Source organism: Candida metapsilosis, assembly GCF_017655625.1.
Source record: "Candida metapsilosis strain BP57 chromosome Unknown scaffold1, whole genome shotgun sequence".
Taxonomy (NCBI): domain Eukaryota; kingdom Fungi; phylum Ascomycota; class Pichiomycetes; order Serinales; family Debaryomycetaceae; genus Lodderomyces; species Lodderomyces metapsilosis.
The window spans coordinates 3,093,457-3,117,491 of NW_027138159.1; the positions used below are offsets into that span (position 1 = coordinate 3,093,457).

Below are 24,035 nucleotides of genomic sequence, written 5' to 3' on the forward strand. Positions count from 1 at the left end.
CACCCGCTCAAAGATCTTCAGAATAAATAGGGGGTTAAAATATTTTACAAGTTTGATTTAAAATGTCCACTTTCCTCCCTAGGCTCAGCACCGTATTCACTGTTGCACCTTATCATACATATAAGATCGTTAAACCTATCCTTAGCTACTTCGAGAAGCCGTTTCCACACACCACTTTCAAGTATCAATATTTCGTTATCCACCGCCTAGAACAATATGAATATTCCAGTTACTACCAAGAACGTCAGCTTGAGCAAAGGCCCAGATCCAAGGATTTCTATCCAAACAGAAAGAGATGCTCAGAAGTTTAATCCTCAAGCTATGCAATATTTTTTGGAAGGTTCCAAGCAAAGAGGTGAATTAGTTAAAACCTTGATTCAACAAATGGAAAGAGACCCAATCTTGCGGGTTGATGGTTCATACTATGACTTCACCAAAGCTCAAATGAGAGAGATTACCGCTGCTAAAATCAACCGAATTGCTAGATACACTGAAACTGACTCTAACGATGAATTCGAAAGAAGATTTTCATTAGTTAGTGTTTTTGATGCTGGTCTTAATACGAGAATCTTTGTCAGTTTGGGTTTGTTCCGTTCATGTATCAAAGGAAATGGTACTGCTGATCAATTTAAATACTGGATTCAAGATAAACACACTGAACATATTAGAGGTATTTATGGTTGTTTCGGTATGACTGAATTGGCCCATGGTTCTAATGTTGCTGGTATCGAGACTACTGCCACTTTTGATAAAGCAAATGACGAGTTCATCATCAATACCCCACACATTGGTGCCACAAAATGGTGGATTGGTGGTGCTGCTCACTCCGCTACCCACTGTTCCGTTTACGCTAGGTTAGTCGTTGATGGAAAAGATTATGGTGTCAAGACTTTTGTCGTTCCATTGAGAGACTCAAACCATGACTTGATGCCAGGTGTCACTGTTGGTGACATTGGTGCCAAAATGGGAAGAGATGGCGTCGATAACGGTTGGATCCAATTCTCTTCAGTTAGAATCCCAAGATTCTTTATGTTGCAAAAATTCTGTAAAGTTTCAAGAGAAGGTGAAGTTGTTTTGCCACCATTGGAACAATTATCTTATTCCGCTTTGTTGGGAGGAAGAGTGCAAATGGTTATGGATTCTTATAGAGTCTTGGCTAGAGTTTCCACAATTGCTTTAAGATATGCCATTGGAAGAAGACAATTCAAAGGAGACAACGTTGATCCAAATGATGAAGAAGCTTTGGAAACTCAATTATTAGATTACCCATTACACCAAAAAAGATTATTCCCTTACTTGGCCGCTGCTTACGTTATATCAGCAGGTGCCTTGAAAGTCGAAAGAACCATTGAAGAGACTTTAGATGTATTAGACAAAGCAGTTGCCTCTAATGACCAAAAAGGTATCTTCAAGTCTATTGAAGGTATGAAGTCATTGTTTGTTGACTCTGGTTCATTGAAATCTACCGCTACTTGGTTAGCTGCTGAAGGTATTGACCAATGTAGACAAGCATGTGGTGGACATGGTTATTCTGCTTACAATGGTTTCGGAAAAGCTTATAATGATTGGGCTGTCCAATGTACTTGGGAAGGTGATAACAATGTCTTGGCAATGAACACAAGTAAGACATTAATTAAGCATATCCTTGCTCTTGAAGATAAAGGCAAGGCCGTGAAGGGATCTTTGCACTTCTTGAACCAATTGAAAGAGTACACTGGCTCTGGAGCTAGTAAAGTTGTTTTAGATAATGCTAAGGACATCACTGACCTTAACAAGTTCATTAAATCTTTGGAAGTTGCGATTATCAGATTAGGTTATGAAACCGCTAAGATTGTTAGAAAGGAAAACTTTGATTTCGTTGGTGCCGATTTGGTCAATCTTTCCAAATTGAAAGCCCATCACTACCTGTTAAGCGAGTTTGTTAGAAGAGTTGATACCCATGACGATGAAAGCTTGAAACCATACTTGTACGATTTGGGTAGAGTATATGCTGCCACTATTGTCTTGGAAAAGTTTTCTGGTATCTTTTTAACTTTCAATGTCGCTTCCACTAATGCCATTACTGACTTAGTTAAGGTTGTCATTCCAAACTTGTGTAAACAAGTTAGACCTAATGTCGTTGGATTAACCGATTCATTCCAAATGTCTGATATGATGATCAATGCTGCAATCGGTAGATACGATGGTGATATCTATGAAAACTACTTTGACTTGGTTAAACAATTGAACCCACCTGCAAAAGACAAAGCACCATACTCAGCTGCTTTAGAAGCTATGTTGAACCGTCCATCAATTGACGAAAGAGAGAGGTTTGAAAAGACCGTTGAAACTGGCGAGATCTTGTCCAAGTAAATAAGTACAGTAAGTATACTTTTATATATCTCGCCACAGACTCTCTTGATAGCGTACTAGAATAAAGGAGATTGTAGAACATTTGTATGCCCAGAATGGCCTAACTCGACTTTGATTGGCTAGCGATAAATTCACTGTGGCTATTCTGCGCGATAAACTTTTGCATCAATTTTTCATCACGAGATTAAAGAGGGCCTTATCAAAACGTGCTGCAGTTATAACCCAACTTATGTCGTGGAGAACAAGACTACCGTTGCGACCTATCTTAGCAGGTATTACGAGTACCGCGATCGTGTCATATGTCGCCTACAAATATGGTCGCTACGAAGTATTGACCAATCCTCCACTTCACTCATTTCCAAAATCATCAACAACAAAATTATCTTCGCTTCAGCCACCAGTCTACTGTCAGGACATATCGCGAGTGATTCCAGAAATCACCAAATTGGGTATTGATGTGGTCAACACTAAAGCTGATATTGAGCATCATACGGGAAACGAATTTACGACACATAAGCCATTGGAAAATGAAGTACCGTTATACGTTGTTTATCCAACTTCAACTGAGCAAGTGTCTCAAGTGTTACGCATCTGTAATAGAGAGAAGGTACCGGTGGTGCCATTTTCAGGAGGCACTAGTCTCGAAGGGCATTTCCATTCGACACGAAGAGGTATTGTTGTTGACACGTCTCGTATGAACAAAGTATTAGCTGTGAATGACGATGATTTGGATGTGGTCGTTCAGTGTGGTGTGAATTGGCAGAAATTAAATGAGGATTTGGATCCATATGGGTTAATGTTTGGTACCGATTGTGGACCGCTGGGGTTGATTTCTGGTATGATTGGAACAAATGCTTCAGGAATCAACGCGTCAAGATATGGAGCAATGACTGCAAATGTGATTTCGGTAACTGCGGTGTTGGCAGATGGAACAGTGGTAAAGACTCGTCAAAGACCAAGAAAGACTTCGGCTGGGTATAATTTGACAAGTTTGTTTGTTGGAAGTGAAGGCACCTTGGGGATTGTGACTGAAGCCGTGGTTAAAGTGTACCCTAAACCGAAAAGTGAAACTGTTGTTGTGGTACAATTCCCACTGATATCGCACGCAACGAAGACAGTAGCTCAAGTGTTCCGTCTGGGAATCCAACCCACAGCGATTGAGTTACTTGATGCCGATATGATGCACTGTTTAAACTATGGAGATTTTACTAGTGAAAAGATGTTGGAAGAGCCAACGATTTTCTTCAAATTGGGTGGAATTAACGATACAGTAGTCAAAGAAAATGTCAAGATTTTGAAGTCCATTACTCAAGCAAACAAAGCTTCCAATTTTAAATTTGCCAAAAACAAAGAAGAGCAAGAAGAGCTCTTTTCAGCCAGGAAAAATGCGTTCTATGCTATGATTAATTGGGGTCGTAATGAAATTGACGAAGATGTAAGAATATGGGTCACTGATATTGCTGTACCATTATCTCGCTTATCTCATGTATTGGATCAAATTAACGATTGGATCAAAAACTCGCCTTTTGAATCCATCATCCTAGCTCATGCAGGAGATGGGAATTTCCATGCTGATATTTTCTACAAAGTTGAACAAAGAGCTGAAGTAGAGGCAATTGTGAATCGAATGATTCAGTTGGGAATTGATAATGATGGGACTGCTACGGGTGAACACGGTGTTGGTAATGCGAAAAGACGGTTTTTGCAATTGGAGTTGGGTGAGGATACTATTGATATGATGAGGAAGATTAAGTTGGCGTTGGATCCAAATAGGATTTTAAATCCGGATAAGATCTTCAAGATTGATCCAACTGATGCTGGTGAATATTAATAGAATGAATGAGGAAAAAAGCCATGCTGCAACTTATTTATTGGACCTTTAATAGATATAATATATGAATATGAATATGATTTGAAATGCATGATTTGGACGTGAGTCAATTTTATGGGGTAAATTATAAAGCGCGGGACTTTTTCCTGTTTAGGCAGCTGGGTCCAAAATTGGATCTGAAAATTTTCGGTATCCACATAGCGTTCGTCCACCCAAAAAAACAACAGCTTCAAACTTCTCAGGCGTGGCTTATTTTTGGTAGTGAAAATGTCGTGGAAGAGACTACCGTTGAAATCAATCACATTTGGGCTCACGAGTACAGTCTTAGTATCGTATGGTGCATACAAATACGGCCAGTATCAAGTGTTGAACAACCCACCATTAAACTTCTTTCCCAATTCGTCAACAACAAAGCTAAAGTCACTTGAACCTCCAAAGTATTGTACAAATGTCTCATCCGTTATTCCAGAGATTTCCAGTCTTGGCGTTGAAGTTGTTAGCAGTAAACCTGAGATTGAACATCATACCAGTAATGAATTCACCACTCATCAACCTAGAAAAGGTGAAGTACCGCAGTATGTGATATATCCAAATTCAACTGAGCAAGTATCACAAGCGTTGAAGATTTGCAATAGGGAGCATGTACCAGTAGTTCCATTCTCAGGAGGTACCAGTATTGAAGGTAATTTCCACTCCACTCGTCATGGTATAGTTATTGATACCTCGCGTATGAACAAAGTATTAGCAATTAACGATAATGACTTGGACGTGGAGGTTCAGTGTGGTGTTAACTGGCAAAGGTTGAATGAAGATTTGGAACCACATGGATTAATGTTTGGTACTGATTGTGGGCCCCAGGGGTTGATGTCGGGAATGATCGCCACAAACGCATCTGGTGTGAATGCGTCAAGATATGGAGCAATGACTGCAAATGTGATTTCGGTAACTGCGGTGTTGGCAGATGGAACAGTGGTAAAGACTCGTCAAAGACCAAGAAAGACTTCGGCTGGGTATAATTTGACAAGTTTGTTTGTTGGAAGTGAAGGCACCTTGGGGATTGTGACTGAAGCCGTTGTCAAAGTGTACCCTAAACCGAAAAGTGAAACTGTTGTTGTGGTACAATTCCCTCTGATTTCACATGCTACTAAAACAGTAGCCCAAGTCTTCCGTCTGGGAATCCAACCCACAGCGATTGAGCTACTTGATGCAAATATGGTTCATTGTTTAAATTATGGTGAATATACCAGCAAGCCAATGTTGGAAGCACCCACCATTTTCTTCAAACTTGGTGGAATTAATGATACGGTAGTTAAGGAAAGTGTTAAAGTCCTTCAAGCAATAACAAAACAAAATGAAGCAGCTAGCTTTAAGTTTGCCAAGAACAAACAAGAACAAGAGGAATTATTTTCAGCTAGGAAGAATGCTCTTTATGCAATGACAAATTGGAGTCGTAGTGAAATTGATGAGGATGTCAAGATGTGGCCTACTGACATTGCGGTCCCATTATCAAAATTATCCCACGTTTTAACAATAATCAACAATTGGATTGAAGATTCGCCTTTCAAATCCACAATTGTTGCTCATGCAGGAGATGGTAACTTCCATGCAAGTATCTTTTACAAGCTGGAGCAACGAGACGAGGCAGAGAAGATGGTCAACAAGATGGTTGAGTTGGGTATTGCTAATGATGGAACCGCTACTGGTGAGCATGGTATTGGGAACTCCAAGCGTAAATTTTTAGAGTTGGAGTTGGGTGAAGATACCATTGATATGATGAGAAAGATAAAGATGGCTTTGGATCCAAATAGGATATTGAACCCAGATAAAGTGTTTAAAATAGATCCCAATGATGAAGGGTTGCATTAAGACTGGTGTAAGAGGTATTTGTTGAGTTTTTTTTTTTTTTGTTGGAAGAGTCGGTCACTGCCCCTTTTTAATAGATACTATAGATAAATATATGTTGTATGATATATGAAGGCTCAGCTTTGTTGGAAAACTCAATAGGGGTTACATATAAGTTATTGCAAAAAGGTATATCCCCACTTGGGGTGGTAGCGTTTATATACTGCATATAAGATGTGGTTTTTTTTTTTTTATCGTAAACCCATCATCCATCTATTGTGTAAAGTGCCTCTCCTATTTTATGATAAAATGCTAAAATCAATGACCAAAAAAAATATTTAGTGAAAAGCCAACAATTATAGAAGGTTGTATGATTTAAGCTACTGTTGTTGTGGGTCTAATCAATAGAACAACGTTACATTAAATGAAGTTGTAATAATAATAATAATAATAATAATACTATTGATAATATAATTTTTGTGTGTGTGTGTGTGAAAGAGAGAAAATTTTTTTATTTCTCTTATCAGTGTGTGTTATAATCTCTCAACAAAATTTTTTATTCCTCATTAACATATAATAAACTTACATTTTTTAAAGGAACGAGGCGGTTGACACTTATGAATATATAAGAAGTAATCATCAAACCTCCTAGAAAAGAAAAACTTCCAACTGAAGAATACTAAAAGGTCTTTGACTATGAGTAGTCATATTGATGTAGCACGCCAACAAAGACGATCTTTGCTTTCATCTAGTTTAGCAGGAGAGAAAAATTTCACATTATCTTCAACAACACAACTGCTGCTGCAGCAACAACAATCAGGCCCCTCTACCAAGTATCTGCATCAGAAACATAATTCAGATTATCATATGTTGTGCATAAATGAAGTTTTGGACGAAGAAAAGGCGTCAAATACACAGTATTTAGATCACCCAGAGCCACAACTTTTGGCGAGCTCGGTGGGAAAAGATTTAGATGGGAAGCTAATACCATCATCATCAACAATATCATTACTTTCATTGAACCAGGACGTTTCGTTGAAGTACAACGAACAACAGCAGCTGACTGCATCCGTGCCAAAGAATACGCGTACTACTTCGTATTCAAATTTACAGAGACTACAGCCTTACCAAAGAGCCAACACTACATCCCCACCAGCCCAACAGCAGCAGCAGCAGCATCACTCTTATCAAGTACTGCAGCAGCTTCCTAGCCTAAGTTTACCCGATAGTGCAGGTTTCCAAACTTTGACTATAACATCCAACAACGCCGCCACCAACACCACCAACAGTGTACTGCTATCGACTCCGGGAACTATTCCAAACTCACCAAATCTAGATCCTGTATCACTAGGCGGATCACCTTCGCGATTTTGGTTATCGTCTCAAACACCACCCAGTTCAAGCACCACCACTAATGTAATGAAAAATAGATCTAATTCACAAACACTGATTTTGTCACTGCTGCAGCAGCTGCTACTGCATTCGCAACCACAGTATATTGTGCATAGGACTGGACCTGGCGCTGGGACCATCTATAAAGCAACTAGAGGAGATGACTCACCAGTATTGAATCCTGTCCAAACTCCAATTGAAGATCCGCCCATGACACCATTATTTCTTAGTAGTGTAGGTGGTGTTAAGCACGTTGATTATTTCAGTCATTATCATGCCAATAATAGTGAATTGAGGGAAGAGGCACTGGAAGAGGAAGAGGAAGAAGAGAATAGTAAAGAGTATCACGGTCAGTAACCTCGTAGTGAAAGCATGATCCTGGTGAGTGATGTATATAACTGATACAAGATATAGCATATAATAGATAACCTCTGATTTTGAGGTGTGATATCAAAACCTTTACGTTGACTAAAAGATCTTCACCGCCTCCGTCTGGATTTTTGCCGTCAAGAACAAAAAAAAAAAAAACCTCTCAAGGACAGCGCCATTTTTGCAGCATTAACCAATGTCTACATACGACGGTACGTAGAAGGAGAACGGCCGAGATGTTTGATTTCCTTATACTAACATTGACTAAGAGGATCACAATATCACACGTGCACAACCACTACAAGATAGTCAACGGCGAGGCAGGAATCATGAAACATTGAGTGGCATCATTGACTCATTTATCCACTCTCATCGAACAAACCATGACAACGATAATACTCTAGGATCATTAGATGGTGGCCGTTTCACGGAGTCTGCTACGTCTCTTGAATCTTTATCAACTGCTTTGAATCAATTGCGAAGTATGGAAAATTCCGATATTGCTGATTCATTATTGGATATTTTGGATTCTAATCCTAAACAAAAGGGAGTCAATCTGGAATTCCTTGATACTTTGGAGCGAGTACCTGTGTCTCAGTTACCAGATGAAGAGTTTTGCCCCATATGTACCAATAAGTTTAAAGATGACAGGTATCCATTGATTGTAAAATTACCATGTGGAATTAAAAACTCGAAACATTTCTTTGATTTGGAATGTATTGGACCGTGGTTAATGACAAATTCGACTTGTCCCATGTGTAGAACCAATGTGTTGGAAGTTGAAGAAAATAGAAGGAAACGTATTGAAGAGGAGATTAGAAAGGCTAGGGAGGAAGATTCAGAAGAAGAAGCAGAAGAAGGATGGGATATTTATGGGTAAGGGCACTCTCTCTTAATTAGATATATATATACAAGAACTTAACAACTTATAAAGTTTTCTTAAACTCATCAGATTGTAACAATTCCTTAACTTTTTGAGCAACAGGATCTTCCAATCCTTCATAAGCTTGAGGGAATTCAAAATCCTTCAATTTCGACAACTCTTCATTATAATCGAGCCCTTCTCTCGCTACAACAGTAGCCTTCATATCAACAGTCTGCAACTTGTACCTATTCACATAACTCAACCATAAATCAACCACTTCTGGATTAGCATCATAAGCCACCAACTGTTTATTATAAGTGACACGATGGAAATTCTGCTTAGTCTTGGCTTGAGCAAAAGGCGATTTGATCACCGTATACAATCTCTTTTCCGTCTTGAGTGACGTCAATTTCGACATGGGTATTCCTAAGTAATAAGCTGACCTCAAGGCAAATTCACCCATACGAATCAAATCATCATCGTTGTACCCACGTAACTTCAAAGTGGCTACTTCATCGCCGTGTGTTTGTGGCAATCTCAATGGTTTATATTGTAAAAGCTCTACATTAAGCGGGATAGGACGTTTGTGGTTTTCTTGGTATGTGGTATGGGAAGTTAAAGTCTTGGGGGAATATGGTGATTGGTTTTGACGCAATTGCGATTGAAATTGCTGATTTTCAAGTTGTTCTTGTTTGGTCTTGGAGATTAATTCATTTGGTGTGAGGAATTTTTGCGACACTATAGATCTAGTGGTGAATGATCGTATGCTATTCTGTAGCCTATATGGATTTAACATCGTAATGGGTGGGAAACTCTGTCGTAGTTAGTCCTGTTGAAAATTTTTTTTTTTTGTTTTCCTTTTCTGTGATTGCAAAAATATTTCCCATTGAAAAATGTGATGTCGTCGTAGCTAGGATAATGGGGAAAACAAGCAAGGACAAACGAGACTTGTACTATCGACGAGCTAAAGAAGATGGCTATAGAGCTAGATCAGCATATAAGTTACTCCAACTAGACCAGCAATTCAACCTACTAAGCAACATCACTCGTGTTGTTGACCTTTGTGCAGCTCCAGGTTCATGGTCTCAAGTACTCAGTCATAAACTCAGCTCTAATCCAGACGCCAGAATAGTAGCTGTTGACTTACAGCCAATGACTCCTATAGATCATGTCACTACGTTGCAAGCTGATATAACCCATCCAAAAACATTGCAAGATATCATGGACTGCTTTAAAGGCGATGAGAATGATGATGACGGATTGGCTGATTTTGTATGCAGCGATGGAGCCCCAGATGTTACCGGATTACACGATCTAGATGAATACGTACAACATCAACTTGTATGGGCGGCTTTCCAATTAACTACATGCATATTGAAACCAGGTGGATCATTCGTGGCCAAGATTTTCCGTGGTAGGGATATTGATTTAATGTATGAGCAGTTGCTGAGATTTTTCACCAAAGTTTATTGCGCCAAGCCTCGTAGTTCAAGAGGCACAAGTTTAGAGGCGTTTATTGTGTGTTTGGGGTACAAACCTATACCGAACTGGGTACCAGAGTTAGATTTGAACCAACTGACGGATGAGTTTTTCGCAGGCGCTGGCATCAAGCATAGTGAGGATGTGTTTGACAATGAAGAGGATGATGAGAGGTTAACTGTGGAGTTTGTTGCGTGTGGTGATATCAATGATATTGATTCTGATGCCACGTACTCATTAGATCTGGATTCTGTAACTTTGGATCCAGTTCAAAGACCAACTGCACCACCGTATAAGAAAGCGCTCGAAATGAAGAGAAATGGACAGCTAGCAAGAAAGTAGTATAAGATAAAATTAATATTCTCTATCTAAAACTATACAAAAAGCTTTTTCTTCCTCTATTCTTCGTTCTTTAAAGGTTCTTCACCTTTCAAAACCAATGCATCTGGTTTCAATGTTGGGAACAACAACACTTCTCTAATGGTATTTGAATCGGTCAAGAACATAGCTAAACGATCAATACCACAACCCCAACCAGCAGTTGGTGGCAAACCATATTCCAAAGCATTACAGAAGGTTTCATCAATCATTTGTGCTTCGTCATCACCTTGAGCTTTTTGTCTAGCTTGTTCCTCGAATCTGGCTCTTTGGTCAAATGGATCATTCAACTCAGTGTATGCGTTACAAATCTCCTTGGTGGCAACAAACACTTCGAATCTTTCACATAATCCAGGAATTTTTCTATCCTTTTTGGCTAATGGAGACATCATTTGTGGGTGACCAAAGATAAAAGTAGGGTTGATTGATGCATCTTCTAATTCACCAACTAATTTGTCCAACATTCTAGCGTTGGTCAATGGAGGTGAACATTCTAAATTGTTGTCTTTCAAAACTTTTTGCAAAAATTCACCAGTTTCAGCAGTGTGCAATTGATCACCAGTTGGGAATTTGACATTGTAAACTTTTTCCAATTCCTCAATCATATTGACTCTCTTCCATGGTCTTGAGAAATCCAAAGTCATGGCTTCTCCCTCAGGTCCTTCTGGGTGGTAGGTGATTTTATAATCACCAGTGATTTCTTTAACCATTTCTGAAAACATCAATTCAGTCATATCCATCAAATCATACACATCAGCATAAGCTTGATAGAATTCACAAGTGGTGAATTCAGGATTATGAGTCATATCAATACCTTCATTTCTAAATTGTCTTCCAATTTCATAAACTCTATCCATACCACCAACAACCAATTCCTTCAAAAACAATTCTGGAGCGATTCTCATAAACATCTCCATGTTCAAGTCATTGTGATGAGTAGTGAATGGCTTAGCAGTAGCACCACCGGCAATAACATTCAAAATTGGTGTTTCAACTTCAACGAAATCACGTTGGTCCAAAAACTTTCTAATATATTGAATGATTTTAGACCTAACTCTAAATCTTTCTCTACTTGAATCATTCATTATCAAGTCCAAATAACGTTTTCTGTATCTAGCTTCTTGATCTTTGAAACCATAATGTTCAGTAGGCAACATGTGCAAACATGGAGTCAATAATTGAACTTTTTGAGCAAACACTGATAATTCACCCTCTCCACCTTTAGCTGGGTTGGTTCTTCCTGGATATCCAGTAACACCAATGATATCACCTCTTTTCAAAATATCGTGCATTTCTTCAAATGCTTCTGGTGATTCAGCATCTTGAGCTTGAGCCATAACTTGTATTTCAATACCATCACCTTTCAAAACGTAGAATTTCAATTTTGATCCTGATTCTCTCTTGGTCATGATTCTTCCACTAACTTGAAGGGTGACATCTTTTAATGACTCACCTCTTTTCAAGTGACCGTATTCCTTGACAAATTCAGGTAACCTCTTGGTGACTTCAAACTTGTGAGGATAAGGATTGAAAGCAGATGGATCAGCATTGCTCTTTTCTCTCAATTCTTCAATTTGACGAGATCTAATCTCATGAAATTGGTTTGGGTTCAAATCAGCAAACTCATTCTTCTTTTTGGAAGATGTGTTGGCAGCAGCAGCAGCAGCTGGTGCTTTTTGAGCTTTTCTAGCTTCAATGGCTCTTTGTTTTTGTCTCTTTTTCAACTCTGATTTGGAAACTTGTTCACCAGTGACATCATCCAAGTATGTCTTTTGGACTTGTTCAGCAACTTTATCAACTTCAGACATGACTGTGAGTAAGTGTATTTGTAAAAATGGTTTCTTTCAATGGGTGTGAAATCTGCTAATTAATTTTTCATTTTTTTTTTTTTTTTTATTCAGTCATCGTCCTGAAGGAAAGAAAAAAATTTTTTCAATCAACAAAGGAATAGGCAGATAAGACAAGAATATAGACCTAAATCATGCCAAACAAGTACACTCCACCTACGGTTAACACTGTCACCCTATCATCATCTGTGTTATTGTCTTTGCTTAGACACACATCAGAACATTACCCATCCATTTTTTCGGGTGCATTGTTGGGGTTTGAAGATGAAAAAGTTGTTGATATTACTCATGTTTTCCCATTCCCATATCCAGATCAATACGAAGGAGGTTCTTTTAAATCGAAAAGTGGAAGTCAGTACCAGAAGGATTTGTTAGAAAATTACAAAAAATTAGGCTATGGAGTTGAATTCCAAGGTTGGTTCCAGTCAACCCTTTCTGGTAATTTCGTAACCAGTCAATTGGTTGAAGCTGTAGCACAACAACAATTACAAAACCCAAACATTTTCATCTTGATCCATGATATGTCTAGTATTGGCCAAGAAATAGATTTAAAAGCACTCAGATTATCAACTGGTTTTATGAATGCATATGTTGATGGTAAATGGAAATCAAGAGATTTAGAAAAGAACAAGATCTCATATTTGAACATATTCGATGAATTGGAACTTGACGTACAAAGTCAAGCTTTGGTAAACTTGTACTTGGCATCATCTAAACCTGCAACGATATCTGAATCTGATTACAGTATCGTGAATTTGTTATCAAACTCCAACTCCACTTCTCACTTGTTGGAATCATTGTACGGACAAGTAGATTCATTCAACTATGATCAAAACAACTTTAACTATTATCAAAGACAATATTCAAAAGAACAAAGTAAAATCCAACAATGGAAACATCAAAGAAAAGTTGAGAATTTGGAAAGAGCTAAAAATGGGGAAAAAGAATTGGATACCGATGAATGGAAATCACAGTTCAAGTTACCTGTTGAACCATCAAGACTCAACAATATGCTTTATAGTCATTCGATTGATGTTTTGGCTGATGATATTTTGAAAAAGTGTGATGAGAAGTTGAAAAAGAGTTTTGCTATAAATAGAAAGTTGACTTCATAGGTAGTACGATCTAATGTGGATTAGAGAATGTAATTGGATGTAGATGCCCAATCTGTAAGTTAAAAGGTAGCCCTTTGAAGGAAAAAGGGTCTACAAATTATCTGATACTGCATATAGCCGCCTCCAAACAGTTTCTCTGACTCAGATTTTTTTAGTTGTGCATTTTTCTATCAGAAATCACATACCTTCACTGAAGTCAATAAAAATGAGGTGGGTCCAGAATGTTTCATACCTGATAAAGTCCTATTTATCGCAGCACATATCAGCTGCTAACCTACGAGTAGCAGCATTTGCTGTTGCCTTATTTTCCTGTCTTGTATCAGGTTCAATCTTACTATTTACGTTATTTGGCCCATCTTTCCACAGTGTAATTGGACTTTCATATCTTGAAATAAATTGGATAGCTTCGCTATCCGCTGGAGGGATGTACTTGTGTCTTCCTGCTTTGGGTTACTTATCTGATTGTTATGGACCTTCAATATTATCGTTTTTATCGGTGTGGTTTTTCGTTCCTAGTTATGCATTCAATAGTTATTTGGTAAGCACTGGTTGCAACAAGTTGGCATTATATTGTTGTACTTTTTGCTTCATTGGTTTAGCCACCTCATCATTATATTTTTCAAGTTTATTAACTTGTGCCAAAATTTTCCCTAAACATAAAGGATTGGCAATCTCCTTGCCTGTCACTTGTTATGGATTAAGTGCATTGATTGGATCACAATTACTTAAATTGGATTATTTCAGAATGATTTACAAGTTGGATGGTGGTGATATGTTGGATTTAGTCAAAGTTTTCCGGTTTTTCGCATGGTTATATGCGATAGTTGGAGTGTTGAGTTTTATTTCCAGTTCTATTGTTCTTGTGGAACAAGATGTCATTTTTGATTTAGATGAAACTGATGTGGATGATGCGTCGACTCCTTTGTTACATGATGATTTGACTCCTCAAAGATCAGTTAGATCTATTGATCCTCCGAATCATAAAAAGAGATTTATTACATTTTTGAAGGATGTATCGTCGTGGGTGCTTTTAATCTCACTCATTATGAATATTGGACCTATGGAAAGTTATCAAAATAATTTGAGCTCCATTGTTGCAATTTTACAACCAGTCAAATCAGAATCTAATCTTTCAGATAAAGTCAGTGTCCTTGCAACTTCCTCGACCATAGCTAGGTTAGTGTTTGGTGGGTTGAGTGATTTATTTGAAACCAAAGGTTACAGTTCGGTGCCATTATTGCTTACTTCAGTGGTTTGTGGTATTGGTGGTCAATGGTTCAACAATGTTGTGCTCAATGGTGTATCGTACGGAGGAATGTTTACTATCTACCCCACATTAGTCGCATCGGTGTGGGGCATTGACATTATGGGCTCTACATGGGGCTCATTTATGGTTGCTCCAGCAATGGGGTCGATTATGTTTTCATTATTTTATGGAAAAGTTGCTGATGCTGGCCAGAATGGGAATGGTGTAGAGAGATTGCACATTTACTTTGCAGCTACATCATTTTCATTATTGGTTAGTTGTATTTTAATATTGTCAGCTTATAGAATTTGGCGCAAAAGAGGCCAATCATGTTAAATAGAATCACTTCATAGACAAAAAAAAAAATTGCCGTTTTCTCAACCTGAGAAGAGGTTAAGTCCACTAGCATTTAGATCAAGACCGAGATTGTAGTTAAACCCAAGCTTCATCTCCTCGGCAAACTTGTTGAATTTCTTTGTTTTTTCAACCCATGCACTAGTTACTGTCTCTTCAGTTTCAATGACATTCAACTGGTCCCACATATTTTGTCTATTCATTTCAGTAATCAACCCTTCATCGCTGAAATCATACACTTCATTCGTCTTTGGCAATTGGTAAACCTCAAGCTTTTGACTAAATTTTTGTAAAACATCAAGTGGCAACTTGATTGCAGCTTCTCTAACAGTCTGCGGGTCGTTGGAGTTGCACAAGTATTGAAACTGATCACACAACTTTATAGTAATCATGTGTATTCCTCTCAACATCAACGAATATCTATACTTCTTTGCCAATTCCCCAAGCTTGATCAACTGTGCGTGGGTGTACAACATCAACTGATTTTCCAACTTGTAGAGTATTTCATGTTCAAGATCTCTTTCACCATTTCCTGCATTTGGAAACTTTAGATGCATATAGCTCTTCAACCTCAAGCGAATGCCCGTGAATATCATTAAACTAAAGTGTAAATAAAACTCGGTTAATCTACCTACAGTCAACACATGAATAGGTAAATTGGAACTCAGGAAGATGTGCATATTCAAGTCACCCAAGTCTTGCAACAACACGGTAGTTGTTTTGAGAAAATACTTTGACAGCAAAAGGTGATTATGCTGACTTTCGTAGTACAAGTGTAAGCAGTAATACGTGTATGCCATAAGGAGCTTCGCTTCCGTGTGCACGTGTATTTTGAAAATGGAGGCGCTATCCGATTGATGCTGAATAAACAATGGTTTCACGTTGCCGCATATGGTGGCTAATTGTTTCTCCAAGCTATCAAGTACCCTAATCACTTGCTCAACTGGAAAAACGTCGCTAGCAACCAAATGATATTCTGCCAATTTCCTACACATTTGGTATAAATCATTCGACTGAAGGAAAGTTTCAACAACAATCAGTTCAGTCTTTAGATCATGACAGTTTGCAGACTCAGCCAGAAACTGGGGTAAGGGGCAGTCACATGTGTTTGTGTCGGTGCATAAAAGCGTACCATAGACTGCAGAGCAAGCAGTGTCCATGCGAACAACAAAGTGCCATATTTTTCGACGCAAGTTTTGCATTCTTGGCGATTGGTCCTGAAAGCAAGATGGATCTCTGTTTAGACCCATGGCATAACAAAGTTGAGTAATGGTACCTTGTTTGACCTGTGCCAATTTTCCGGTAAGTCGTCCTTCTGGTGCAACTATTACGTAGAATCGAGTCACGAGTCCGGCCTGTATCACAGTTAAACTTTGATTACACGTGAAATCAAATTCCTTCATGATAGTCTCTGCTGCTCTGACTGAATCATAAGTGACGGGATATTGGCTCAATGGCGATGTGCTGTTACCATTCAAGTCCCACAAAGACAAGTAAGTTATTCTAAGTACAATCAAATGGATCACCAAGGTTGCCAAATCATCAGATGAGTTGACATTCGGAAACGTGTTGATATAATCGTCATTAATTTGTGGTCCCAAAACTCGACTCAACGATTTTCGAAAATACTGCTCGTCGAGTATTGGCATATATACGTAAAGCTCTTTGAAGTAAAGATCAAGCAACTTCTTGCACACCCACGCTGGTGGTATTAAGCTGAAATAGCAAGAGATGGGATCTCTCAAATCAACTTGAGGTGCAGCAAACTTTAATCCATAATGATTCAAGGAGATTTTTTTTTTCAATTCATCAGTATTCAAAGTTTCCTCCCCTGGTCGTGGAATATAATAATCACCAAGTGCCACTCGAGCCTTATCTTTGATCTCACTGGTTTTTGCTGTATTGAGATCGGAAAGCAAAAGGGATGATGTGAGCAAATGTCCATCTTTCTTGCCATCTCTTGCCAAAAGATTGTACAACAATTTCGAACCTCCTTCACGTCTCATCAAGAGCATGTACGGAAATGGTCTGTGTGATAAAGGTAACGGCTCATTATTTGTAAAGCTGTAGTTAAAGTTAGTTTGGCCTGGTGATGGTGTACTCATTCTTGGCGATGTTGTGGCTGCAACCGAATTTTGTCGGTTCCATTTCGAAAGTTGTTCAGCTCTTAATTGGTTTTCTAATTCCTGTACCCTTTGTCTGAGCAACGCCGTTTCGCTTGTGTCAGAATGAGTTGCAGCTTGGGGTTGTTGTGGGATTGAGTGAGCAGCACTTGTTCTCCTGTACGACTCGGAACTCATTGGTGTCAGTAGCAGGGCATAGCTTGATGGTCTCATTTCTCCGTCTCGTGCAGCTGGAGGCGCATAATTTGAATTTATTGGTGGAAATTCAGTGACCTCAACCGGTTCGCTAGCTTCTTTTCGATGTTTAGCTTTGGAAATATCCATTGATTCCAATGCTAAAGTGTAACGACAATCCTTTTTCAATCGGTGACATGTTTTACAAGGATGCGAACGATCACATTTGATCTTTCTTCTGCGACACCTGTCACAACTCAAAACCTTTCTATTCCTCGTTTGCATGAATGCCAGTAGTGCCGATGATAGATATTGAAGTTAATTCTAATTGCTTTGTGGAGAAGGATATTTTTGTTGTTGGTTGTCTCTGTTTTTTGTTTTTTTTTTTCTCTCTCTCTCTGTTGGACGGAGATTAAATTTTTTATTTTTTTATTTTATTTTATTATTTTTCTCCTTTTCCGAGAGGAGAAGAGGAAATGAAAGTTGGTATTCATTGTAATAATTGGCGTCTCTATACGAAATATACTCTTTGTTTCCAATGGTAGGTTATCTACCTTGCTCGAGTAATTTTGTTTTCAGCTGTCTTTTGACTTCCCGAAAGAGCATACGTTTTGTGGGGATCTAACCAACAATGTTGTGGCGGAGATTATTAGCGGATTTGAACAATCTCCGCATAGAAAATAATATGTCAGACGTCATCAACGGTAACGTACTTCTCAATGCGTGGTCTATATACTTTGTAAGCCATCAAGTTGAGATAAAACAACAGTGGTTGTAAATCATATCTCATTATCAAACCCACTCAATTTTGCTTGGTTATTATTGACAACTAAAACACCGTCTCTTGTTAAAATATCCACAATTGTGGTGAACCCCTCGGGAAGATCCACCCACTCGACGGTCAACAAGCTGTCAAAAAAGTTGCTCAAAGTCCTAACATTCTCTCTAACCTGGTCTTTAGTGTTGACTGATCCTGATATACGATCAGATATGGCAAGATACTTTATCAAAACCTTTTTCAAGTAATTGAAGAGCGTTTTCTGTAGCTCCAACGACTCTTGCAATTTAAGGGGCAATGGAGTTTTGAACTCTGTATCTACTAGCATGTTTAATTCCGCTATTTGCTCTAGTCGTTTAGCACGCTGAGATTTCAATTGCATTATGTTGTCACTGAAATCAAGTTTTGTACTCTCCTCGTTGGATTTTGTGATCTCTCCTCGCTTCTCGTTAATCATTTCTTCAAGTATTACCGAGGTTGCTGCTGTTGATATAGTATCGTTTTTGTCGGTAGAGTAGGGAATGTTCCCGTAAGAAGCATACAATGCTATGATTCGTTTCTCAAGTGAGGACGACTTTTCTAAGTCTTCATCGAACGAGTTTATTGCCACTTCGGCTTGTTTAGTGTGATCATGTATTCGCTTGATGTCTTTGCTTAGTCGATTGAGATATGCCTCGTCCAAGTCATTTTTCACTGGTGACTGGTTCAATACCCTGATGAGCTTGTCCATTGGCTTCATTGAGTGAACTGGAAACGATGAAGAAAAACAAAAAAAAAAAAAAATTTCAAGTATGAATGAAACAAGCTAACTAACCACCATGTCCGCCATATCACCATCAGCATTGCAGAATCTCGATCCAGAGAGTAGGAAGGAAATGATGCAGTTTCTTGAAGCTGAACAATCAAAATCAAAGGTCCAAACATCGATACATAATTTCACTGATATGTGTTTCAAAAAATGCAACAAAGACAAACCAATAACGTCAGCTACCTTGGACACTAAAGAGGAACAATGTTTGGTAAACTGTTTAAACAGGTTTTTGGATACAAATATTAAAGTGGTCGAAGCTTTACAAGGAAAATAGTGCTGGTCGATTGTTAATTAATCTTGTTTATAGAGTCCTGTATATCTTCAAAATGCGACAATTTATCACATAATATAGACAATTTTCTCAATGAGGCGATGTTTCTCTGTATGGGATCAGCTAAGCTGTCAATATCGTACGTTTCAACCCTCTTTTGAAGTATGTAGTATGCTCCCAGGAGATCATAGACAAATGTGTATATCAAGGGTGATTCGAGCTGTAATATATCGTTCTCTACATCCAATGCATGCTTGATTGTCGCCGCCAGTGACTCTAGAATACCAACATTGGTAATAATTTGATTCAAAGTGTACAATATTTTTGATATACTTATGAGAACACTTTTGCCAATCCGATTGATGCATATTTTCAATTGATCTAGGAGAAAATGTGTAAGCTTGGGGTATTTAATGACATGTGTGATGGAGGATAGTACAATTGCTATTGTTTCAATGTAGTTTAAATCTGTGCCATAGTCACTGTCGAGTCTGTATATACATGGGTAAGCCACCGACAACAACAAAAGTGAATCAGTTTCTGATGTGATACTGGGTAAATGATTCAAACACTTTGCCAAGTTTTCCCTTAATGGCCCTATTAGGTTCCTAATTGAAGGCGTGTTGTGTATTTTCAATTCTGCTAACAATTTGCATGCTTGGACTTTGGCTCCGACGTCGAACTGTAAACTATCGATAATGAGTAATAGAATCAACTTGCACACTTCTTTATCCTCATTCTTTGTAACGTTTATCAAGAACCACGCCTGTGCTAAAGGAATTGCGTCAAATTGTTGATCTTGAAACGATAGCCGAGGCCTCAAAGCCAGCTGCCTACTTTTGCCCCATTGTGCCATCTTTTCAATCTTTTTCAAACCAGAGCAGAAATCGTCTTGAATAAATATGTGAAGGTATTGCTCAACATCTTTTTTTAGGATAATTGACTCAACTAGGCTTGCATTGGCTTCCGAGCACCAAGTCAAATTTGGATTTGCATGGAGTGATATTGCTCGTACAACATCTAGATTCCAATATGTCGACACCTCGAGTCTCACTAGATCGTCATAGTACTTCTCTGGGGGTTGTGGTATACTCTTCAAGTTCCGTAGTATCTTGGCAAGATCAACTGTTTCCGATCGATCTGGGATCTCTTCAATCTTCATGCTTGAGGATGAGATGAAGAAGCATTACAGTAACAAAAAAAAATGAAAAATTGTAACCCACAACAAAGCCTGCCCCATCAATGAAAAACATCCTCCAATTGTCCAAAGAAGTCAAGAATGCACTCAATCTCAGAAAACCTATAGTTTCATTTGAATCCACAATCATCTCACATGGTCTCCCATACCCTCAAAATCTCGAAATGGCGAGATCTGTTGAAGAGATTCTACGGGATCACAAAGTAACTCCCGCCACATGTGCCTTCATTAATGGGACACCACACGTAGGGCTATCGACGTCACAAATCCAACAATTTGCTGAATCTCCACGCAACGCAATAACTAAAGTCTCACGTCGTGATATCGGTTACGTAATGGCTAACAAATTGAATGGGGGGACAACAATTGCCCTGACTATGATTTTATCTCATTTGGCAGGCATAAAGTTTTTTGCCACTGGTGGATTAGGTGGTGTTCATCGTGATGCTCCTGGGGGACAGTTTTCAATGGATGTCTCTGCCGATTTGACTGAATTGGGACGTACTCCAGTTAGTGTGATTTGTGCGGGACCTAAATCCATCTTGGATATTGAAAGGACGTTGGAGTTTTTAGAAACGCAGGGAGTATATGTTGGTACTTATAATGAGGATAGGAAGTTGGCTCTGGAGTTGAAGATCCCGGGGTTTTATTGTCGAGAATCTTCTGTGGCTTCACCATTTGGGTTTGATAGTTTGGCAAATGCGGCTGAGATTGTGTATAATCAGCAATTGATGGGATTACAATCTGGGAATGTATTTTGTATACCGCCTCCAAGGGAAACGGCATTGGATTCGAATTTCATAAATGAGATCATTGATAAAGCCAATAAGAAGGCTAGAGTGCAGGGCGTCTCGGGTAAACAATTGACTCCATTTTTGCTAAGTGAAATAGCTCGTGAAACACAAGGTAAATCAGTTGATTGTAATATCAGTTTAGTCAAGAATAATGCTCGCGCAGCAGCGATTATTGCAAATGAGTATTACAAGTTGGTATGTTGATTAATGAAAACTACAGAGGTGAATTATACTGACAGCATTATATAGGAGAATGGGAAGCTTGGTGGTGAAAAGGTGCCACTCGAAAAGGTAACTCATCAGCCTATGCAACACAGTGTTCACAAAGATGGCTCTTCTGTTAATCTACTAGTTGTTGGATCAGTGGCGTTGAACACAATAAGCACAATAACGACTCAAACTAAACTCAAGGACTCAAACATTGGCAAAATTACAAACTCGATAGGAGGAGTTGGTTATAATATGGCATTAGCTAGCAGTTATGTGTCCAACACTACAAAATTCATTTCTCGTGTTGGTGATGACGTTGCTGGTGAGACCATTTCTCGTCAAATTGAAGAAAAGGGCATTATTAAGCTGAATCTTACTAGAGGGTTAGGTAGTTCTGCCCAGTACTCTTGTGTCCACGACTCCAAGGGTGATTTGATTGTTGCATGTGCTGATATGTCGATTATAGAGGACTCAGAGTTTGCACAGTCAGTCATTGACGAAATCAATCAAACGCAGCCCAAACTTGTTTTAATGGATTGCAATTTATCACCGGAGTCAATTGGCAATATAATTGAGCATTTCCAAAGACAAACAACAAGTCCCGGTTTCATTATTGAGCCTACTTCATACATCAAAGCTCAACGATTGTCAAAGGTCAAATGGAACACTTTTCCTCATAACAGAGTTAAGCTCGTGACGCCAACGATTCAAGAGTTGAACACAATGTATGAGTCGATGGAAAAGAGTCAATTATTTGATCTTGATCATTGGTTCCCTGTTTTAGATGCTATGAATATAGACGCATCAATGAGGGAAAGTTTGACGAAACTTGATGCTTCGTTATACTCTAGAGGTGTTTTCCAACAAGCTTTCTATCTATTACCGTTTTTCCAAAACATATTGGTGAAACTTGGTGATCGTGGCGTCATGTTGATTAGCTTGGTGATCAATCATAAAGATTTGAAAAGTATTCCAACGACATCAACTTACAAACCTACAGCTACTATCACTAATGATGTTTCCAGTAAATTGGGAATCGTGGTGGAGTACTTTGACATTCCGCAACAAAATCGGAATTTATCAGTAGTTAATGTGACTGGTGCTGGAGATACAATGGTGGGTTACTTGGCTGCGAAATTGGCATCGCTGTATGGCTCTACCTCTGACATGGATTTAAATTGGTTAGATTGTGAAGTCAAGTCGTGTGAACAAGTTTGGAAAAAGTGGGAAGATGTATATAAGTCGCAATTGGCCAGTGGGTTGACTTTGATGAGTGAGAGCTCAGTTAGTGAAGAGATATCGATATTGTGAGAGGTAGCTGGATGCTTTTGGTGATTATGTGTTTAAAATAGTGACAGTATACGGCATGACCCTCTTTACATTTATATCTCTCTATTGTAGTGTGCTGCGCGATTTTTCTGAATTGTAAAGCAATCGGCCGCAAAATTCAAACGCAAACTTACCACGCATCACCCGCACTAGGTAACCCCGGTTACTACAGAAAAAAAATTAAAAAGAGAAGAGAAGTTATTAGAAATCAGCTGCTTTCTTCTTCTTACTTCTAACCGACTCCCGTACATACAATTGCATTGCCACATTTGAAAGGAAAGCCATGTTTAGATCAATATTAAGAATCAAGCCCATAAAGTATGTGCCAGCACTAGCCGTGTCTGCATACGCCATACACTACAACTTAACCCAGTTCCATGCGCAACAACAGAATAACTTTATCAACTTAGACACCCAACAGCAACTGGGTGCTTCTGACGACGACCCAATTCGTAAACCTTTCCGTACATTTACTGATGAAATTGACGTCGATAGTGCCATATCTTCCTTTCCTACCGTGATCCCACACGCTGAGTATTCCAAAGAACCATTTGAACTAGTTGGCCATGGTGTTCGATCAGTTACATTCATTGGGTTTAAAGTATATGGAATTGGAATCTACATAGCTCAAAGAGATATTCCCAAGGCATTGGAGATTTTAAAACAGTTTTCCATCAATAATCCCGTCTTGCCTGATGATGACAGCTACGTTGGTGTTGCTAAAGCCATCATTGACAATCCATCCGAATCCGACCAAGTTGTCTATGACCTATTAGACAATGGCGTGCGGTTCCTTTCTAGAGTATCACCATTAAGAAACACCGACTTCAATCATTTGAAAGATGGATTAATCAAGAGTATATTATCTGGACACAAGGACGTCGATACAAAACAACAGTTGAACCAAGGGTTGGAGGAATTAAAGGCGGTTTTCAATGGATTCAGAGGATCGGTGCCCAAGGATGATGTATTGGTGATGGAGATGTTGCTGAATGGGTCGTTGGCTTTAAGTCACGTGAATCAGAAGCTGGGTGAGGTGAAGAAGATGGGCGTGGTTAAGAATCCATTGATTGGAAAGACTTTGATGTGGAAGTATCTTAGTTCTACTAAGCCATTGAGTGAGTCTTTGAGGCAGAGTTGTACTACTGGATTTGGAGCAATTTTGGACCATTATGGCAATGGTGGGAAATAGATGAAGGAAAGCAACTAGACGTATAGTTAATACATCGATGAGTTCAACATCTCTCTACAACCTTTGTTTCTTGTTTTCTAAATTA

General features: G+C 38.8%; 14 protein-coding genes across 14 annotated transcripts; 9 read left to right on the top strand and 5 right to left on the bottom strand. All coding sequences in view use genetic code 12, as the record gives it.

Annotated features, from left to right (window-relative positions):
- Nucleotides 1–216: 216 nt before the first annotated feature.
- I9W82_001362 (POX1) lies at nucleotides 217–6,049 on the top strand (the record flags this gene model as incomplete). Its single annotated transcript, XM_067690099.1, has 3 exons — nucleotides 217–2,342; nucleotides 2,476–4,172; nucleotides 4,506–6,049. 3 exons carry the CDS (start codon nucleotides 217–219, stop codon nucleotides 6,047–6,049), a joined length of 5,367 nt encoding a protein of 1,788 aa, XP_067551383.1.
- Nucleotides 6,050–6,721: 672 nt separating this feature from the next.
- Nucleotides 6,722–7,774, top strand: I9W82_001363 (uncharacterized protein; the record flags this gene model as incomplete). The annotated part of the gene is made up of 1 exon (XM_067690100.1): nucleotides 6,722–7,774. One exon carries the CDS (start codon nucleotides 6,722–6,724, stop codon nucleotides 7,772–7,774), a length of 1,053 nt encoding a protein of 350 aa, XP_067551384.1.
- Nucleotides 7,775–7,982: 208 nt separating this feature from the next.
- On the top strand, nucleotides 7,983–8,666 carry I9W82_001364 (uncharacterized protein; the record flags this gene model as incomplete). The annotated part of the gene is made up of 2 exons (XM_067690101.1): nucleotides 7,983–7,998; nucleotides 8,056–8,666. The coding sequence occupies 2 exons, from the start codon at nucleotides 7,983–7,985 to the stop codon at nucleotides 8,664–8,666; spliced, it is 627 nt and encodes a 208-aa protein (XP_067551385.1).
- Nucleotides 8,667–8,712: 46 nt separating this feature from the next.
- On the bottom strand, nucleotides 8,713–9,447 carry I9W82_001365 (mitochondrial 37S ribosomal protein uS10m; the record flags this gene model as incomplete). Its single annotated transcript, XM_067690102.1, has 1 exon — nucleotides 8,713–9,447. The coding sequence occupies one exon, from the start codon at nucleotides 9,445–9,447 to the stop codon at nucleotides 8,713–8,715; it is 735 nt and encodes a 244-aa protein (XP_067551386.1).
- A 122-nt stretch (nucleotides 9,448–9,569) lies between these two features.
- Nucleotides 9,570–10,472, top strand: I9W82_001366 (tRNA methyltransferase; the record flags this gene model as incomplete). The annotated part of the gene is made up of 1 exon (XM_067690103.1): nucleotides 9,570–10,472. One exon carries the CDS (start codon nucleotides 9,570–9,572, stop codon nucleotides 10,470–10,472), a length of 903 nt encoding a protein of 300 aa, XP_067551387.1.
- A 56-nt stretch (nucleotides 10,473–10,528) lies between these two features.
- KRS1 (lysine--tRNA ligase) lies at nucleotides 10,529–12,316 on the bottom strand (the record flags this gene model as incomplete). The annotated part of the gene is made up of 1 exon (XM_067690104.1): nucleotides 10,529–12,316. The coding sequence occupies one exon, from the start codon at nucleotides 12,314–12,316 to the stop codon at nucleotides 10,529–10,531; it is 1,788 nt and encodes a 595-aa protein (XP_067551388.1).
- Nucleotides 12,317–12,489: 173 nt separating this feature from the next.
- Nucleotides 12,490–13,470, top strand: I9W82_001368 (uncharacterized protein; the record flags this gene model as incomplete). Its single annotated transcript, XM_067690105.1, has 1 exon — nucleotides 12,490–13,470. The coding sequence occupies one exon, from the start codon at nucleotides 12,490–12,492 to the stop codon at nucleotides 13,468–13,470; it is 981 nt and encodes a 326-aa protein (XP_067551389.1).
- A 205-nt stretch (nucleotides 13,471–13,675) lies between these two features.
- On the top strand, nucleotides 13,676–15,052 carry I9W82_001369 (uncharacterized protein; the record flags this gene model as incomplete). Its single annotated transcript, XM_067690106.1, has 1 exon — nucleotides 13,676–15,052. One exon carries the CDS (start codon nucleotides 13,676–13,678, stop codon nucleotides 15,050–15,052), a length of 1,377 nt encoding a protein of 458 aa, XP_067551390.1.
- Nucleotides 15,053–15,093: 41 nt separating this feature from the next.
- MRR2 (Mrr2p) lies at nucleotides 15,094–17,652 on the bottom strand (the record flags this gene model as incomplete). Its single annotated transcript, XM_067690108.1, has 1 exon — nucleotides 15,094–17,652. The coding sequence occupies one exon, from the start codon at nucleotides 17,650–17,652 to the stop codon at nucleotides 15,094–15,096; it is 2,559 nt and encodes an 852-aa protein (XP_067551391.1).
- Nucleotides 17,653–18,146: 494 nt separating this feature from the next.
- I9W82_001371 (uncharacterized protein) lies at nucleotides 18,147–18,875 on the bottom strand (the record flags this gene model as incomplete). The annotated part of the gene is made up of 1 exon (XM_067690109.1): nucleotides 18,147–18,875. The coding sequence occupies one exon, from the start codon at nucleotides 18,873–18,875 to the stop codon at nucleotides 18,147–18,149; it is 729 nt and encodes a 242-aa protein (XP_067551392.1).
- Nucleotides 18,876–18,963: 88 nt separating this feature from the next.
- TIM8 (protein transporter) lies at nucleotides 18,964–19,230 on the top strand (the record flags this gene model as incomplete). The annotated part of the gene is made up of 1 exon (XM_067690110.1): nucleotides 18,964–19,230. One exon carries the CDS (start codon nucleotides 18,964–18,966, stop codon nucleotides 19,228–19,230), a length of 267 nt encoding a protein of 88 aa, XP_067551393.1.
- A 13-nt stretch (nucleotides 19,231–19,243) lies between these two features.
- Nucleotides 19,244–20,389, bottom strand: I9W82_001373 (uncharacterized protein; the record flags this gene model as incomplete). Its single annotated transcript, XM_067690111.1, has 1 exon — nucleotides 19,244–20,389. One exon carries the CDS (start codon nucleotides 20,387–20,389, stop codon nucleotides 19,244–19,246), a length of 1,146 nt encoding a protein of 381 aa, XP_067551394.1.
- An 80-nt stretch (nucleotides 20,390–20,469) lies between these two features.
- I9W82_001374 (uncharacterized protein) lies at nucleotides 20,470–22,740 on the top strand (the record flags this gene model as incomplete). The annotated part of the gene is made up of 2 exons (XM_067690112.1): nucleotides 20,470–21,414; nucleotides 21,469–22,740. 2 exons carry the CDS (start codon nucleotides 20,470–20,472, stop codon nucleotides 22,738–22,740), a joined length of 2,217 nt encoding a protein of 738 aa, XP_067551395.1.
- A 301-nt stretch (nucleotides 22,741–23,041) lies between these two features.
- Nucleotides 23,042–23,950, top strand: I9W82_001375 (uncharacterized protein; the record flags this gene model as incomplete). Its single annotated transcript, XM_067690113.1, has 1 exon — nucleotides 23,042–23,950. The coding sequence occupies one exon, from the start codon at nucleotides 23,042–23,044 to the stop codon at nucleotides 23,948–23,950; it is 909 nt and encodes a 302-aa protein (XP_067551396.1).
- Between the last annotated feature and the right edge of the window lie 85 nt (nucleotides 23,951–24,035).